This window comes from Alternaria arborescens (genome assembly GCF_004154835.1).
Source record: "Alternaria arborescens strain FERA 675 chromosome Unknown contig_9, whole genome shotgun sequence".
Classification (NCBI taxonomy): Eukaryota; Fungi; Ascomycota; class Dothideomycetes; order Pleosporales; family Pleosporaceae; genus Alternaria; species Alternaria arborescens.
In genome coordinates, this window is record NW_021167864.1 from 106,442 (window position 1) to 124,478 (window position 18,037).

An 18,037-nucleotide genomic window follows, 5' to 3' on the forward strand; every position below is an offset into this window, starting at 1 on the left:
GGGGGTATCAGAGTTGTTCCAAACAATGGAGAGAGAGAGAGAGAAAAACCACCCGCTAAGTAGACAGTTCAATGAATCAACAAAACGCCCGTCAACAAGAAACCGACATGGGGAATGTGTGTGTGTCTGCGTGTCTGTGTGTAATGGGACATGGTAATGAAGCGGGCATAACAAACACACCAAACATTACTCCGGCCTGTCCAGATTAATCCTCATTCGATATTCCAACCCTTCCTTCTCACAGTACTCGCTCAGGAACTTGAGGCCAAAGCGCACAGCCTGGATAGGCGTTGTATCCGTGGCAAGGGGCAAAAAGTACGGACCAGACATGCGCGCGCCGCTAATCTTTTCTGGTTCGCGTGCGAGGCGCGCGTTGGCTTCTCTCGCTGCATACGTCTTCTTGTACAGGATTTGCAAGTCTTCAATCGGCAGGGCAATCCTCGCGTCCTGGTAGTGCCGGTTCATCTTGATCGTGTGGTCGGCCAGGAGCGCAAAGTTCTCAGCGAGCGAGTTGTGCTGGCGTGTTACGTCTGCGTTGTTGGCGGCGTCCTGGGGGGAGTCGTGGGATACGGCTGACTTGGCGTTCTGGCAGCGTTGCGAGACGTGTGTGCAGATTGCCGAGGCGATGATGGAACTGAGGTAGGAACGTAGGCCGTCGAGGTGTTGGTGGTCTTTTGTGCAGCGGCTGTAGGAGAGACAGAGGGGGAGGAGCGTTTTCCAGGTTTGCTCCACTTCTCCCGCGCGACCGCGGAGGTTGAGCGAGAGGTCTTGGGCGGAGTAGGCGGCCATGTATGCACTTGTCTAATCAGCAAAGTTTGTTGACAAAAAAAATGAGGGTCATGGACGTACAGAATACATTCGAGATTTGTCACCGCAGCTCTCTTCTCGTCTTGCTTGGAGATTTTGCTACCGCCTGTTGTGAGGATCTTAGTTGCTTCATGCTTGAGGGCTCTTCCCATCTGATTCAGCCTCGCAGACGTCTGTCCCAGGAGTGAGATATCCGCCTGCTTCTTGTTGTTAAGAGGGGCAGATGTAGGACCAGCCTTGTGCTCCGTCTTTGCGCCCGCTGGAGTTGCGCCAGACCGGCCGGGGGTTGCGTCATTAGTGTTGCTTTCGGATGACTGACTTCGTAACATGTTGACTGATTTGATGTCCTTCTTAGGGGTGGCGTACTGATTCTGACTCTTCTGTGCACTCAACTTGGTGGATAAGGCTGGAGAGGAGATATTTTGGAGAGGGGTAATGGGCCCTGAGCCTGCCCTGGGACGCTTAGTGGGTGGTACCGTCAAAGTCGCATCCTCATCCGGCCGTGGCCGCTTCTCCGCAACCTTTGTACTCGCAGGAGTTGGTTTTGCACCTGCATTCGGCGTGGGCACCGCCGGCGTGGTAGTCTCTCCGCGACGCGCAGCAACTTTTGGAACAGGCTTCTTCTTAATGACAGGCGGGTCTGTGACTTTGGGCTGTGTATCTATCGCAGTAGCCTTGGGCGCATCGTGGCGCTCCTTCTTCTCGGCGTTAGCTCGTTTGGATGGCAGGCGGAGGATTTGGCCAACGACTGGAGCCTTGGTCTTTGAGAATTTCAGTTTCACGAGCATACTAGGGTCTGTTGGTTCGGCTTGACTGACTGGTTCGGGGTTGGGCGATTTGCCGTTGATAGAGGCTGAGCGCACTCGGTTCTCAGACTTTGGCGTGCCATTGGACTGTTGAGATCCACTAGGCGGCACGGCCAGCGTCTGACTCTTGCGATCTGACGATGATACAGATGCGTCGGAGTCTGCGCGCTTCCGTTGCACCTCTATTCTATCTAGCTCGGCCTGTATGTTGGAGGGGAGTGTGGGGGATAGAATGTTGGGGAGACCGTAGGGATTACCCATTGGTTCGTGTACTGGTGACAGGAGTGGGGGGAGGCCATGTGGTGTTGAGCTGGACGGATCCGATTTCTCGACCTTGCCCTTGGAGCTGGCAGTCTCGCTCTTCTGTGTGGAGGGGGCGCGTGGCCGAGTCGAGGAAGGGGCATCACCGTTGACTTTACTGGCAGGGTGCTCGTCGCGTGAAGTGCCAGAAGTCCTGTTCGTTGTCAGTAACATGATGACATGTGGAGCGGTGTACACACAATCTTGGCGACTTGGACTCGGCCTTGTGGGAGGGCACAGACAACTTCTCAGACTTGCTAACCCCATTCGCCTGTTTTGATGCCTTATCTGTCGCAAGGCTGGGCGAGCTGATCTTGACACTGGGAGTATTGGGGCCGTTCGCTGGCTTGACCTTGAAGGCTGAGAGGTTCGGTTTCTTCTTGCCTGGCTGCCCGTTTGCGGTCTGGGAGCGCGCGGGCTCAGGCTCGGGCTCGTCATCCTCTCCCGCCTGCAGCTCGAAGCAGTCCTGGCATGGCTCGCGGTACAGGTAGGTTCTGTACTGTAGATGCTCCTCGTCCGACTTCCATAATCTTCCTATCTTCCAAGCATTGGCTTGTTGTTGTGAGTAATACCGGTACGGGTTCACCGAAGGCGTCGAGAGAATGTAGGGCGTTCGCGGAACCGCCGTCTTTATGCGCTTGAAGATAGTGTCTAGAGCGTCGAGCTCGCCTTGGTCGTCGTCTGAGAGGTTCTTGCGCTTGAGAGATCGCGTCGTTTCCACGAGAGGCTCAGCGTGGCCGGGACCTGACATTGCGTGTTACCTCCAGGTAGTGGGTGTTGCGTCGGTCGCGTGTCTTTGTGGTGTCGCGGGCCGACGACGGTAGGTGCAGTGGAACGACGTGTGGAGATGGAGGAGCATTAGAAGAGGCGCTCGAGCGGGGATTTGTTGTGACGACGCCGTGGACGCGGTGGGTGGTCGGGGTCTAGTCGAGTGCGCGTGGACAATACGAGGCCGACAATCGCTTTCTGTTCGCATCTCCTCAGTACAATAGATCCACATGGTCGCGCACGCGGATGTCGGGCGCTATCCCTCTCTCACTCACTCTCACTCACCGAAAGTACGCGATGCTACCGTTGGTCGGATCGGCTGGAATTGGACATGGCTCGCACACGAACCCCGTGATAATGCGACGACGACGTGCGTGATCCCAAATAACGACAATCTAGTGTTTGCGACAACAGCGTGGTGGAGAACGACATGTCGAGGTGGACATGGCTTGGCGGGAGGCTTCTCCCGCGCGCTTCAGCCCTGGCCGGAGCCTCTGCCATCGACGATTGGCTGTACTTTGCCCCGACCCACACCACATCACTTGCAGATCGCTTTGTTTTGGACATGTTCAACGTGGGCAACTTTCTTCTTTGCATGATGTAGAATCGACACTCGCGAACAAGAGTCTTGTTCATTCCAAGCGTCTGTTCTTGTCTACCGTTGCTTGCTCGGGACCTCCCTGCTGTACCGAGCGATCGACATGGATGACATCAACGCCAACCGACATCCACGCGTGTGCAGCGCACCACGTATATGAGCAAACCGGGTTACCACCTGGACATGTACAAACCCGTAAAGGGTCCAGAAAGTAGTTCCAGTTTTCATGACAGGTTTCATGTCGCGCATCTTGTTGGTGGTTTGTATTACTGTTGTTTGGATCAAGGGGTTGTTTCACACCATTCCAAGGTTACCACTGCGGCAGAAGCAAGCACCGCTTCGGCGATAAATCATAAAGCGAAAGTCTGAATTTCTGAACCAAACGCTTCGTAACAATAATTCTATTTCATTAAAGTTTCTGGATGCGGGTACATCCCAAGATCCTGTGAAAAGTAAACACAGCGAACCAGACGGCGTAGTGGTCAAGTTTGGTAGACATGGTTTCAACCAAACTTGTGCACAACACACTGAAACGTAGTCACCCTCTAACCTACAACTCTTCGTCGTCCGTCTCGTCATCGTCGTCGTCGGTTGCTGTTACATCTCTACTTCGCGTTGGCATTCCCGTTCTCTTTACGAATGGGAGCGCTCGAGGTGGTGGCACACCCTTGCTCTCGGTGGCTTCGCTCTTTGAACTCTGTGCGACTGAAGTCGATCTGAGCGTTTGGGACGATGTCTTTGTTGCAGAGGGCGCAGGCTCATCCTCCACATCTGTTTCGTTGTCGGACTGCTCTGGAGTCATGGGCTCCGGCATTTCATCGTTGGACTGCTCTTCGGCCTTGGCTTGGTCAATCTCCATCTGGTCACTGTCTGACTCTGGTACTACATCTGGCTCTGCTGACTGTGCAGGAGCTTTGCGCTTGGACGTTCGTGACGCGCCTGCTCTGCGAGTTTTGGTGTCTGCGGTTTTGGCGTTCGCTCTCGAAGACTGTACAGCAGCCGCTAGACAGTGTCAATATAGTGTACGTCACACTCGGTCATAGATATCTTACTTGTTGGCTTGTCAACCTTGACGCCTGCTAGGAGACGGCTTTGGTCCCGAATCTTCCGCTTCTTCTCATTAAGGAGCTGCATGAACTGCTGGAGCATGGCAGTCTCGGTCTCATGTTTGGTCTTGATGAAGTCATCCAGCTGCGCATTAAGTTTGGCAATGGTCTGCTGCTTGCTCTCGACTTGCGCCTCCAAGTCGACCATATGCTTCAACGTTTGAGCGTGCGCCACAGCTGACACCTGCGCCCATTCAAAAGGGTTGAACTCAAACTCATCGTCTTCTGGTAGAATGATTTCACCCAGGGTGACCTGCTTACATGAGCAGAATTCCTAAGGGATTTGAATAGCTGTCCACCTTGATGTTTTGAACGTCCTTGCGAAAAGAAAGCTCAAGGCTCTTGTTTTTCAGGGTGTAGACCATGCGAATGCCGTCCAAAAGGGCGGCCTCGCCGAGTTCTGGCTGTTGCTGGAGCAGAAAATGAGACACGATGGTGGCCCACTCATGGTCGCTACCCTTGAATTTGTGTTTAAGTGCTCCGAGATTACGGTGCTTGACTGAGCTGGGTTAGATGGCGAACCGCAGTCGTGCTGTGGATACTGTCTTACTCGAGGTGACATATGGGGTTTCGCCCTCGCATCCCACCAATCTCACATCGAGAGGGTGACTGCCCTCTTGCAGCACTTCGATGACGACAGTGTCTCCGCCGTTGGCAGGCTCGACTGGCACGATGTTGCGGGCGGACATTGATGGATGTACCTGCACTAGTCGACGCGGACTGCGGAAGTGTGCCGAGTTGGAAGGTTTGGTGGTGTTGGTCTAGGAAAGGGTACCGGGCGTTTCAAGTGGTAGGGGGAACTATTGAAACCGTAACTTGAACCACCTCTACCTGAGACAGGACGCGAGGGTTATATTTGCAGAGTCGCGTGGTGGAGGCCTGCTGGCGGACGCGTAGAGGCTCGGTAGGCGCAGGCAGCACCCGCCAGAATGAAGGTTTAGTGTTTGTTGTTCAGGCATCCGCCTGGGACGCGATTCGCAGCCGATCAGCACCAGTCCCTCAGAATAGCCACATGGCAGGCGCAGAAACAAACATGGACAGCACCATGTTTGGGACTATATAGGCAACGACCGCAGCTATTATGTGGGGGGCAGAATTGCACAATCTGTTCCTGCATATACCCTCCCGTCACGTAGGACACATCACCGCCGTCATTGTCTCCCGTGCTGCAGGGGTGTGGAGTCTGTTGTTCTTATCGACACGCGTGTCGTAGCGTGCGGGCCACTTTGCGGGCCTTCCTTTGTCGACTTACCGCCTTCCAGCTCGCGTAGCCCTGCAGGAACCTGCAAGCGGTGCAAGAGCGACCCTCGCCGGCCCACAGCCCAACCACCTCAGTACCTCTCGCGAAGATCCTGCACACACCCACCTCACACCGCGTGCCTGCCATAATCGCGCTCCACAGAGCATGGCGGCCAACAACCGCTCCTTTGCGGCGCGCATCGCCTTCATCACTTCGCAGAGCACACAGATGGAAACATGGGACGACGGCGACTTCGACGACCGCTCCGACGGCCTCCTCTTCAAGAACTCAACAGTACACTCGCTATCCTCACGCATGAGCGTGCGCTCCGAAACAGAATCACAGGACGACTGGCAGTTTCTCATCACCCCAGACGACCAAGCAACCAACACTTCCGCCATCAAGACGGCCGCGAAACAGGCCGGCATTCCGATACCCACGAGCGTGCCATCGTCGGCACTCCTAGGGGGCTCCATCAAGAGGCTGGGCAAGAAGAAGTCGACCAAGAAGATCGAGGTGGACGACGACTGGGGGAATGATTTGGAGCTTCCCAGCAACGCGTCCGAGGGCTTGAAGCTCAAGACGCCCAAGCCACGTACGCCCGTTGAAGAGCAGGACGATGATTTCGACTGGGGCGAGGGCTCGCTGGGCATCCGCTTCGCAGGTACGCGACAGGGAACTCGCGGTGCACGCAGCTCTTCCATATCCGCCATGAGTCCTAGCCTAGGCAGCATCATGACCATGGAGAGCGAAGAAGACGACCTGGGCGGTCTCGTGCTCCCCACAGAGGTCATGGACTTTGGTGCGCGTCTGGAAAAGCTCAAGAAGGCCGAGCAACCACCAGCACATGAAGCCTCGCTCCTTCCGCCTCTGCCATTGCGCGAACAGCCCACTGCGCCCATGTCACCCACCTCGGCCCCCATGCAGGAGCCGCCCCAATCACCCATCGCTGCACCATTGTCCCCTTCGCCCTTCAGCAGTCCCAAGGCCTATAGCCCCAAGGCCCACAGCCCCAAAGCACCATCACCCAAGAAACCCGCAGTCGAAGAGGAAGACTTTGAGGACGCTTTCGACTTTGGCAATGGCGACATCCTGGACCGACAGAAGCTAACCCTGAACAAAAACATTGTCGTAAAGAAGCCGGCTACCAAGACGACCGCCCCACACGCTGCTCGTCCCGCAACTACCATCACCTTCACCGACAGGCCCACTACCTCACGGATACCCAGGCCCCTGCCGTCCATCGCCAGCCGTACCAGACTTACCCCTGTCTATGAAAGTGGAGCGTCCACGTCGAACAATTCCACTCGTACCATGCCCACGACTACCAGTGCCCAGCTGCTCCGCGCAAAGCGATCTGCTCCTGTCCTCCGCAACCTCAACCAGAGTCAGCAACCACGAATGCCATTTCTTCCTGCCGGCGGAACGTCGTCTCAATCCCACCACGTCATGTCAAAGAGCACTTCGCAGTCCCACCTCCGTCGCGACTCGGACCCTCGCCGACCACAGTCTCCCTCCATGCGAACCTACTCACGCTTGTCTGGCGGCGGCAACAATGAGACACCGAGTCGTGCTTCTGTGAGACGTGACATGGCCCCGTCTGCCCTTGCACGTCATCCAGCTCCAAAGAAGCTGACACAGCCTCAGCGCAAGCGCAACTTTGGTGACGGTCATGAGCTCGACCTGTTCGACGACTTACCTACCTCGGCTTCCAAAGAGAAGCAGTTTGAAAAGGTGCCGCGCAACGTCGCAAGTAACAAGTCGCTGCGCACTCAGCCTAGCAATTCACGTCTGCCGATGCCTGATCGAATGCAAACACCTATGCCTCAGACGCCGCGAAGCCCTCCCAAGATGGACCACACTCCTCGCTTTGCTCGTGACACGGCAGCAAGTAGGAATGCACGTGAGCAGCGTCTGGCAGGTACAAGGTCGCGAGCAGAAGGCCCAGTTTCCACTAGGCCCGTCAGTTGGGCCGCTCAAGTGGCAGCTCGTAGTCCGCATACCAGTCCATCCGCTCACAGGAAGAAAGGCTCAGGACAGAAGCCGCAGTTGATCAGGCAGATGACGCAGCCTTATACACAAAGTACAACACCCAACCACTACTTCCAGCTCCTACTGACCATTGCATAGATGAAAAAGGTATGATTTATAATCCAACTTTACAACGTTGGGAAGGAAATGAGGAAGCTCTTGTTTCCTTCTCACACCCTAATACTTCCACTACAACCCTCGCCCTAACCACGGCGAGCACGCCTACCTTTGCCCCGCCGGGAAACCAGATGAGCCGCGGCCATGACCGTTCCCAGTCCATCTCGCACATCGCACTGTCGTCCATCCATGCCAATCAGTCTCACCACCAAGGACATAGAAGCTTCTCGTCGCGAGCGGCCAAGTTGGCCCAGCCGCCAGCACCTGCCCCAGTGCCTTCTCCGCCACGACCTGCCTTGATCTCTCAGATTTCCGTACCACGTAATGTCCAGTACGAAGGTCGCATGGTGTTTGACCCTGTCAAGATGACTTGGCTCAAGGCGCCTCGGCCGGCAAATGAGATTGGATCACCTTCAGAAGTGGACGAAGAAGAGGACCCGTTCGCCGGCCTCGACGACCTCAAGGATAACGAGAGTGTTGCTGGCGGCAACGGCATGGGTGGCGCCGGCACACCAAACCCCGATGACCCAACCTTTGTGGGCGAGGAGTTTGATGTCGGACCTGGCTTCATCCGCCGACAGCGCGACGAAGAAGCCATCTGGCGACGACGAGTCGAAGGCTGGGTCGGCGGCCTCCGCGACGATGGCATCCAACACGGCGGTTGGAGATGGGCGATTCGCGACTTCGCCGCTGCCAGTGCTCACGCTGGACCCCCGGCTTTCTAACGACCACGACACTTGTACTATTATGTGCACTCACACAAACTCACGACTTAATGATTGCATGCATCGCAGATCAGATTTGGTCCTTGGGCGCAACTTTGTTGTTGGACTATGTTCCACATATACAAAAGTTAATGATGACGCTGCCCTGGAATGTCTTCTTTTTGAGATATCCCCCATACCCCAGAGTGTTACGATGGGCGTAGTTTTGGATAACTACCGCCTCACTCTTACGTTACGAATACGCATTTTACGACTCTTACGAAAAGCAACTGCTTGTATACACAAAAAGCTTTGCTATTGCACACATACAAACGAACGCGAAATACCTTACAGATGGAGCTTCACTGCTCGGACATGACCACACGATACGATTTCCTTTATCCACAGTAACCCAACTCACAGTCTCTCACTACAAGATTCCGCCAGGATCGAGCAGGGGAGAGCTGCACGATATGATTTCTTTTGTTTTTGTGATCTATGGCGTTTGGGTTTGAGACTTCTGTACATGTGAAAGCATCTAATACCATATTCTTGCTACTATCGAACGAAATGAATCTTTACGTTATCATCACTTGCACCTTGTTTATGGTGATTACTGTCAATGTACAAGGCTAAAATGCAGGTACGGTCCTGTCGGATAACGGATCCATGACGATCGTAATGCAAGTGGTTATTTCAAACGCCTTGGTTTCACTATATGTATGGGCAAGTCTTTTGATCTTTAGAGGCCGAACCATGCATTTTCCCCCTGAATCGGTGCTCCGAAGATCGCACCGCTGTGATACGGCTCGTTCTCGCGCAGTCGAAAGGACCAAGCAACTGACGCCACCAAATATGCCGTGGGGATCCGTTTACAGAGAGGCAATCATTCATGGTTCTGTTATCATCATCATGCTAGCTCGCAAAGAGAGTCTGGAAAGCTACTAGCAGGAGTTGTCAATGGTGATGTGGCTGGCTGCAGCTGCTTCCTCATTGGGTGGTTGGCGGAGTCATAATAGCGGGGTTGCTGCTCACATGCCCAAGTAGACCCACTGCCAGTCACCATATCCCGCCGGGCGTCACCGCTTCTCCCACCCTATATCATGTCGCGCTCCAACGACCCGGGTCACTACTTTCAGACGACGTATGGACTATCATCTATACATCTTCCAACTCTCTAGCTGATACCATGTAGCTCCTCCCTCGAGGAGACAGCTCGAAAGGCTGCAAAATCCAAGAACACCAAGGGCACCCCTATCAAGCTCCCCTCCAAGATCCTCGCTGCCATCGCCGACCCGCAAGATGACAACTGCATCTACGTTGCTGAAGCAGCAGGCAACGTGAAGCGTATCAACATTGAAGTCGGTCAGACCTCCGTTTCGCTGCCCAGCTCGTGGCTTCACATAGCTCTAGGCATCAGCCACTGACATGTTCTCCTATAGACGAGTAAAGTTGCCGCCACGTTCTCAGGACCTACTGCTCCTCTCACATCCGTCGCTGTTTCCCCTAAATCGGACACGTTGTTTGCGGGGTGTTGGGACAAGTCTATTTGGTCATGGACACTGTCCACGCGTAAGACCGCCCAGCGTTTCCAAGGCCACAGTGACTTCGTCAAGGCCGTCATAACATTCACGTTGAACGGCAAAGAGATCCTAGTGTCAGCTTCACAGGATGCTAGCATCATTGTTTGGGACGTCGCCGCGGGATCGAAGCTACACACTTTGAAAGGACACACACGTGGAATCCTCGCTCTTGCGTTGGACCCAGTTGACTACGAGCCCGGCAAAGAGACTGCCACAGTCTTCAGTGCTGGAAGTGACCGAGAAATCAGGCGATGGTCCATCGGGTTAACCTCAGCTTCTGAGGTACAACCGTCGCCAATCATTTCCCACGAAACAAGCATCGACGCCTTACATTTCGATTCGGATGGCGATCTTTGGACAGCTTCAGCAGACAAGACAGCCAAGTGCCTATCCAGGGGCCGTGAGTGGGAAGAAGACTCCCAGTTCGAGCACCCTGATTTCGTTCGCGATGTTGCCATTGACGAGGAAGGCGGTTGGTTGGTGTCCGTATGCAGAGACGAAGAGGTTCGCGTTTGGGACAAAAGCAGCGGAAAGCTGCATCATACATTCAGTGGGCATTTTGAAGAGGTTACCAGCCTCGTTTTACTAGGACAACGTGTGATCACTGTGGGCATTGACGCTACAGTCCGATGTTGGAGCCTGAAGCCACAAGAGCTGACTAAGGCTATCCAAGAGGCCGAAGACGAGCGCCTCGGTAAGGAAAAGGACAAGGAACCCGAGAAGAAAGAGGGCATGATGACTGCGGAAGAAGAAGCGGAGCTTGCTGAGCTTCTAGAAGATAGCGATTAGTTCCCGACGAGCGGACCACCACCGGCCATTTGCGACCGTGTTTTCTGGAATCCGATGAGCTTGTCCGGTTAGCCCGCCTAGGTAAATACGAAACGAGACAGTAAGCCAAGACGGTCATGATGTACCCCACTATCCGGCCACGGCTCCCAAGGACGAACACGCCTAGCTTTGCGACGACATGGCCTCAGCCAACCAGCTTCCCGTCCAAGCCCCTCATCACACGAGAGGCATTACGGAGACTGGCCATGCTTACAGCTCAGTTCTAGCACCATTGTTCGTCTGACCATAGCGCAGTCCAACACTGTACAGGTCGTCTTACGCCGGATGTGGATCGGTACATACCATGGTTGGCTTCACATTCTCTGTACAGAGTATTCTGGTATTCCCCATTCTCCTTCTATGATTGATACGTGGTGCTGTTTACTGGTGTCTAGCATTCGTGCCAGGGCCCGTCAACGACGCACCTCGACATGTGATTCTCGATAACAGACGATCCTCTCCCTTCCACAGATTCCTGGCTACATTCATCACACCTCATCACATGAGCATTCTTACCTGACCACACTCGACGGATTCTTACACTTCTTTGCTTCCATGTATTGCTTTTGCGTCAAGCGGCACTTCCTCTTCTTCCAACACTTCTTATCGCAATAGCTTATGCACCGCCTTAAACCACGTCGCCGAACCATCGACCGCATACGTCAGCCGATGTTCCGATCGATGCCCGCGATAAGATCCTCCCAGCTCTCCTCCCTCGTTCGGGTCTAGCTAGCACCATTTGGTGCAGCGGACAGATGGCCATGAGGGGGACGCAGAACTCACGCCAGGGAGCACTTGCTGCAGCCCCGCCACCAGTGTCGCCTTTTCAGGTTGTCGCGTGTGGAAGATACCACCAGATATTAGCCTTGTGCTTTGACAGACCTCAAGGTCCTTGGTTCATTGACGCGAGAAGATGCGTCCCCCTCGAGGCAGTCAAACCACATGTAGGAAGTCAAGGCTTCTCTTACTGTTTCTTGTGCGCGTTGCCGACGAGAGGTCTCATCATAGTTGATCTTTATCCATCGGTTAGCGCTTGTCACGTCAGGGATTTTACCCCATTACTCAGTACCCTTTTCAGGCGAACAGTAGCAGATGCCAACAGATATGGAGCTTCACTTTACTCCGGTATCGTGGCTTTGACAGACCTATGGTCCGTGGCGACGTGTTTGGCGTGCAAGACGGCTGGCCTTGAATGTTGCGACAATGGATGATGAGTTTCCTCGTTCGTGGCTGGGCATGGGTCACTTTGCTGAGAGTGTTGAGACACTGGTTGGTAAGCTCTTGTAGCGGAGGCTTCAAGCTTTTGCCCCATTTTGTTCCGATTCGACTGCGATCATGTAGCCTCGATGTCGATGTTCGCGCAATTTGCGCATTACAGAGCGAGGAGCCTGTCAGTCAAAGGGAGTATTCCCCACCACCAGTGTTGTCTTTTCAGAGAACGAGTGTGGTAGATGCCTGCGATATGGAGACTTCTTCGGAAGAATCCAACAGACCGCAAGGTCCATGGCGTTCTTTGGCTACAGTCACTTCTCGCGTTGACACCCTTGCGGTTAGCAGAGTCTGTGGGACACCCAGACCGAGCTAGAAGAGGGCATACCGCCACGTTTACGTCTGGTCTCTTTATCGATCCCCAGAAGTCGCCTTTTGTGTCAAAGTCTCTTTGGAGTCTTGGTTCGCCCCCAAGTCCGTCTGAGCAACTATTTTGTGTTCTTGGGTTTGGGGACTGGTTTGCTCCTTGCCATTCCATTCTGGCTTGCCTTTGGCTTTTCCCGATTCGCTCGCCTTACTGGTATCAGGTAGAGTATCTTCTTTCTCACCCCAATGATGGTTCGCGTCAGGAACCTGTCTAGCCAGGGAACGCGGTTCGCCGCACACCCCGCCACCAGTGTCACCCTGTTTAGGGAGATGCGTGTGGAAGAAGCCTGCGATATGGAGCTTTCTTTTCTTCGGAAAAAAATCTCTGATAGACCGTTATGGTCCATGGCAATCGTTTGCGCTACAGGCACCCTCGATCGCACGTCCCCCCGATGTCTTGGCCAATGTGCAGACCCTTTTACCTCGCCCCCGCCCCCGTCTACGAGCCTCGGTATTGGCATCTTAACTTTCGGGTACGACCCGCAACCTTCCAGGTACGCCCTGCTATTCTCCGGGTATACGCCCGTCTTGATCGAGTTTACGTTGCGTCTTTCGGATACAGCCCGCTCGTTCGTCCCATGTCCCTCCCGTCGTTGAGATCGGCCCCGTTGCCTTTGAGATTATCGACATGCGGACTTGTACTGCAGGGAACGTTCATGTAACCCCGTCGCCACTGTCACTCCTTTCGGAGGTTGACGAGAGCGGATGAAGCCAACAGATATTGAGTTTTCCCTTGAGGATTTCTCTGATAGGCCGCTATGGCCCCTGGCTCAACTTGCATACAAGCACCCGGCTCCATCCGCGTGGGTCCTCTGCTATGGCATGGCCTAGAGACGCGAGAGTCCATGAGCGGACCACAGGATCTTGATCACATTCTCCGCTCATGGACACCCCTTGGAATGATCCATTCGTGGATGTATCCTTTTCGTGGACTGCCCTGTGGATTGTTCCATTCGTGGACTTCCCCTGTGGCACCTTTTCGTGGACCGCCTAAATAGGCAACCCTTTTCGTGTTCGGCCCTTGTGGCACATCGTGGAGACCTTATCGTATCGCCGCCCTCACGGGCAACCTATCGTGTTTACCGCCATCACTCGTTCAACCGACCTCTCATGTCGGGACCGAAGTACGGCATCTGGTTTTTGACCTCATCTCCTCCGACACAGGCTCGGTCTAGAGATGGACGTCATTAGCTTTTTCCGTGGTTACTTTTGCGGACGGAGGCGTTTTCCGATCCCTTGGCGGAGCGTCATCCATTTGTTCGCTTTTGGTAACCGCGTTGTAGCGGATGCAAGACTGCTAGCGTGGACCTCGTCAACTCCTCGTTGGCCAGGGAGGAAGCGCGAAACGTCTGCGGTGTGGTGTTTTCGTCGGTCGACTCTGAGACTGGCTTATTCGCCGCATCTTTAGCGGGGCAGGCTGCTAAGCATACTCGACTACGCACTACAGTCAAGGTTGCAAAAATATCTGTCTGGAGAAGAATGGATCGCACATTGACAAGAGTTTGGCAGGCGATCGCAAGAGGTGGATGGGCGGTAGAAGTCGGACCCTTGCGCCTCCTCGTCGGTGCCGCCTGGATAGTCGACCATCTCCTTCTTTTGAGTGAATGGGAAGGGATGGGAGATGAACTAGATGCTTGGGACGCAAAACGAGTCACGATTGATTAAAATTTCTGTTTGGGCACTAGAAGCAGAAACCTCGCTCGTGTGGCGGCGATACTGAGACAACATGTGATGACTGGTAGCGAACACGATATTCTGCAGACTACCCTGCCAATAGTGTGAATATTTACTCAATATCAAGATCAGTTGGTTGCTCTGCATTGGCGTGCCGAGACGAGCTACGATTCGTGTCTCGACGAATAGCTAGAGATAGTTTTCCAGCGATTTTGTCAAGGAATCCCTCATGGGGTGACTTGATCCATTGGAGGTTTAGTTCAGGCAGCGGGCGGTGGGTGAGCCCGTGAACGCACCTGGCGGCAGAATGATGCTGTTGAAAGGTCCTCGCTATTCCTTCATACCGGAACGCATCGCCAGAATACCCAGGTAAGTCCTTATTCTTGACTTTGTTGTTGCTATTGCTGGCCTTGTTGGTTCTCAGTGAGCTATTGGAACAGCTCGCCTCCGTCTCCTCCTGCTCCTCTGGACGATGTACGGCAACGAACACGAAGTCTTGCAGCCCGAGCTGCCCAACACGAATAAAACCACGAGGCAAAGCAGGCCCTCCCTTGCCTGCTAACACGAATGACTTAAGAAGATTGGCTGGCTCTGTAGTGAGCCGAAACACACCACGAATGTGTTTCAACAACGAATTGCTGGAAGAGTACCTCCAGCATTTTTGGCTCAGGTATCGAACGGTGGTGGGCACCGTGAGTACTGAGGATAAAATGCTGTTCTTTTTTTGGATATTGCCAGATATCCTCCTCACCAGACTCATCATCGAAGCCCCAGATAAGAGCACTTACTTGGATGGCTTATATTTCCTTTGTTTGAAGAGAGTAACCCCGCCTGGGTGGCGTGGGTGCCGAAGTACCACCTGACCAAAAGGCAGCCCTTGTTTGATACTCAGATCATCGCCTGGCAGCAGAACAAGGGCGGCCTATGAAAAGAGATCCGGCAGAATAGGAATTTGAGAAAGAGTTGGAGAAAGGGAACCTCGCCAGGCTGGGGTGGGTGCTGAAGTACTTTCCGAAAGTCTTCAAGTTCGAACTGTTGCCGGACGTAGATTCGTCAGATGAGATGGAGATTGATTCCAACTGAGCGGCGGCGGCGGTATGGCGATTGCTTGGAGGAAGGCGGCTCAAATAATAATCAGTAGTCAGTGATCAGTAATGAAATAACCAAACGAGTGTAATTAAAAAAAATGGATGACGCTTCGCTTTTGTATTTTGTTAATTTCATTCATTTTGACGATATTTAAGGGATCGGAAACGCCCCTATCAATATAGGCTTCTCGTTAAAAGCAAGGCTGACCGAATACTTCTTCGTGGACGAACCCTTGGCTGGTGGGATTCCTGATTGGTACACGTCCCTGCTTACTTGCATCATGCAGGGAGCTGCACATGTCCAATCGCGAAGTGCTCGTATGCGCAGAGCCACAAGTGTAATCTTGTGCGCAACTTTGCGCGTTCACAGTAGGCACGGATACGCTCTAGCACATATCTTTGGTGAAGAGCGCGCTTTGGCAAACAAAATTGCGGCTCTCTTCTCATCAACTCTGACAACCGCAGCAACTGGAATACGTACAACTATCACACATGCCCACTACAGAACACGTTCTCGATCAGTTCGACTTTCCGTGCGGGTATGATGACACAATCGACAACTCGGTTTCGGGAAGCTCGAAGACCCAACACTCAGACTCTACCATCTTCCGCTATGAAGGTGTACATTGGCGATGTGGAACTTGCATAGAGAGCGTGAGATACTCGCTTGCGAACGGGTACGTTGAACACGTGCGTTTATGGACATGTTGCCAGTGTGGATACCCTGACAACCGCGTCTCGCTCTGGGATGAGTGTTCGATGTGCTGTGGAACCCATTTTCTGGACGATTATGTCTGCAATCGCCAATCATCCGTCCAGGCTGAGGCAGACGACATGATGGATGAGAGGGAAAATTTGGAAACTTCAAATGTCATCTGTGCTGAGCTGTCGGAATTGGGACGTTCCTTTGGTGCTTTTGCTACGGATGATTTGGTTTCTACGGTCCGGCAAAACCTCGTGCCCTTTGAATCATTCTTGCGCGACGAGCGTTTGGATGAGGGAGTGCTGCTTGAATGTACGGATCAACCTGCGGTTATAGGCTCTACGGAGCATTCTAGTCTCGATACCGATACAGCAGAGACGGACTTCCCGAGTGAGGCGGAGCTCTCAACATTATACAGTACTGACGAACCATTCGCCACGTATCTTAGCAGCAATTTCGGACCTACGACGACCTTTCCAAGCGATGCGTCGATGTCAACACCAACATCGGTATCATCTAGCATGACAACAACAAGCCAAACAGCATCCACACTCACTGAACCGCTTCGAGATCTCGATAGCGGTTATGGGTCCCAATGCAGCACATCAATCGCAGACCGGACATCACGCAAACGCCGAAACGACGACGACCATCCAACAGCGCTTACCGCTGTTGTTGACGAAGTAGATGCGCCACCACACAAAAAGCCCAGACGTCGGAGTCTTAACCCTCTCAACCCCGGTCTCGCATGTCCTTTCTATGTACGCAATCCTGGACGCTGCAAATATGACTCCTGCGCTGGGTCAGGCTTCCTCGGAATCAACAGACTAAAGCAACATCTTGAGCGCGTACACCTATATCATGCTTGCGAACGATGCAGAGTTCCGTTCTACGGAAACACCGCGGGGAAAGAGCAGCTAGCCATGCATCAGCGTAATCCTCAGCCATGCGCGCTCCTGATCAACCTGAGACCAGAGATCTGGGGAGTAAGCTATGCAACATTCGAGGCGATGCGGTCTAAGAAAGGCGCAGCGGGGAAGCCAGAGGAAGAGCGATGGCGTGGAATTTACCGACTCATATTTCCGGATGCGGAGGAGAAAGAGATGGCGATGCCATGTGAGTCTTCTGGACGTGTCGCTCACATCCTTGTGGTGTTTGCTAACGCTGGTTCAGATGTTAATGTAGAAAGTACGGAAAGAAGATATTATGACCAGATTGGGCTACCGGCACCCTACCAAGCTCTCGAAAACTTCTCAAGAGAATTGCTCCATATCCTCCCCATACGCTTAAACGCGGCTGTTGCGAACCGCTCAGAAGATACTAGATTGACTGCGATGTGGAATGACTTCGCAAACGGCCAATTGCATGATGTACTACGAGGCGTTCTTGCTGAAATGTCTTTCTCAGCTAATTAACTGCCGTTGGTAGAAATGAGCAACAAAGAAGCAATCGGTGGGGAAGAGCTGGACGATTCATCTTGTTTTGCCGTATTGAACTTGGCAGACTACTGATAGAGAGCAATGTACGGAGAAACGACATTCCTACCCTTATGTACGATTCGATATCCCAGCAACAGAATTGGTCGCGATGCTGGGCAAAAGACTTCAGGACATGGTTGGTCACAGAATCGCTTTATTCGGCCGCCACTCCAATCCTTCACCAAATGAATAAACACAAACTCGATGTCGAATACACCACCACCGTATCCGCCTTTATCGATGAGGCATGCTCCATCTTCAACCTCAAGTGTATCCTTTAGTTCGACGCGAGTACAGAGGGGAATTCTAGGGGGCTGTAAGCGCTGGGGCCAGGCCTTGGATCCTTTGAACACGTGACAACGGAAGGCAGGGTTCAAGCATTGTGTTGAAGTTGTCTCAGTCAAAAGAGAAAGTGCACCTTAAGGTTATGTTTTCCCGATTAATATCAGCATCGGTGCATTCGGACATGCGACGACTGTCAATGATTATGCATCTTCGTCAGCTCAGCGTCAAAAGTTCTGTTCAAGTCGTGGTGTGGGGCATGGGAATGCAGTCAGTTCGCAAGGCTGAA

General features: G+C 53.4%; 4 protein-coding genes across 4 annotated transcripts; 2 read left to right on the forward strand and 2 right to left on the reverse strand.

Annotated features, from left to right (window-relative positions):
- Window positions 1-186: 186 nt before the first annotated feature.
- On the reverse strand, window positions 187-2,664 carry AA0111_g4705 (hypothetical protein; the record flags this gene model as incomplete). Its single annotated transcript, XM_028650737.1, has 3 exons — window positions 187-796; window positions 850-2,067; window positions 2,114-2,664. The coding sequence occupies 3 exons, from the start codon at window positions 2,662-2,664 to the stop codon at window positions 187-189; spliced, it is 2,379 nt and encodes a 792-aa protein (XP_028507703.1).
- Window positions 2,665-3,829: 1,165 nt separating this feature from the next.
- On the reverse strand, window positions 3,830-5,074 carry AA0111_g4706 (hypothetical protein; the record flags this gene model as incomplete). Its single annotated transcript, XM_028650738.1, has 4 exons — window positions 3,830-4,281; window positions 4,332-4,638; window positions 4,685-4,884; window positions 4,936-5,074. The coding sequence occupies 4 exons, from the start codon at window positions 5,072-5,074 to the stop codon at window positions 3,830-3,832; spliced, it is 1,098 nt and encodes a 365-aa protein (XP_028507706.1).
- A 716-nt stretch (window positions 5,075-5,790) lies between these two features.
- Window positions 5,791-8,498, forward strand: AA0111_g4707 (hypothetical protein; the record flags this gene model as incomplete). The annotated part of the gene is made up of 2 exons (XM_028650739.1): window positions 5,791-7,708; window positions 7,756-8,498. The coding sequence occupies 2 exons, from the start codon at window positions 5,791-5,793 to the stop codon at window positions 8,496-8,498; spliced, it is 2,661 nt and encodes an 886-aa protein (XP_028507705.1).
- A 1,082-nt stretch (window positions 8,499-9,580) lies between these two features.
- AA0111_g4708 (hypothetical protein) lies at window positions 9,581-10,849 on the forward strand (the record flags this gene model as incomplete). The annotated part of the gene is made up of 3 exons (XM_028650740.1): window positions 9,581-9,621; window positions 9,673-9,838; window positions 9,920-10,849. The coding sequence occupies 3 exons, from the start codon at window positions 9,581-9,583 to the stop codon at window positions 10,847-10,849; spliced, it is 1,137 nt and encodes a 378-aa protein (XP_028507708.1).
- Window positions 10,850-18,037: the final 7,188 nt, after the last annotated feature.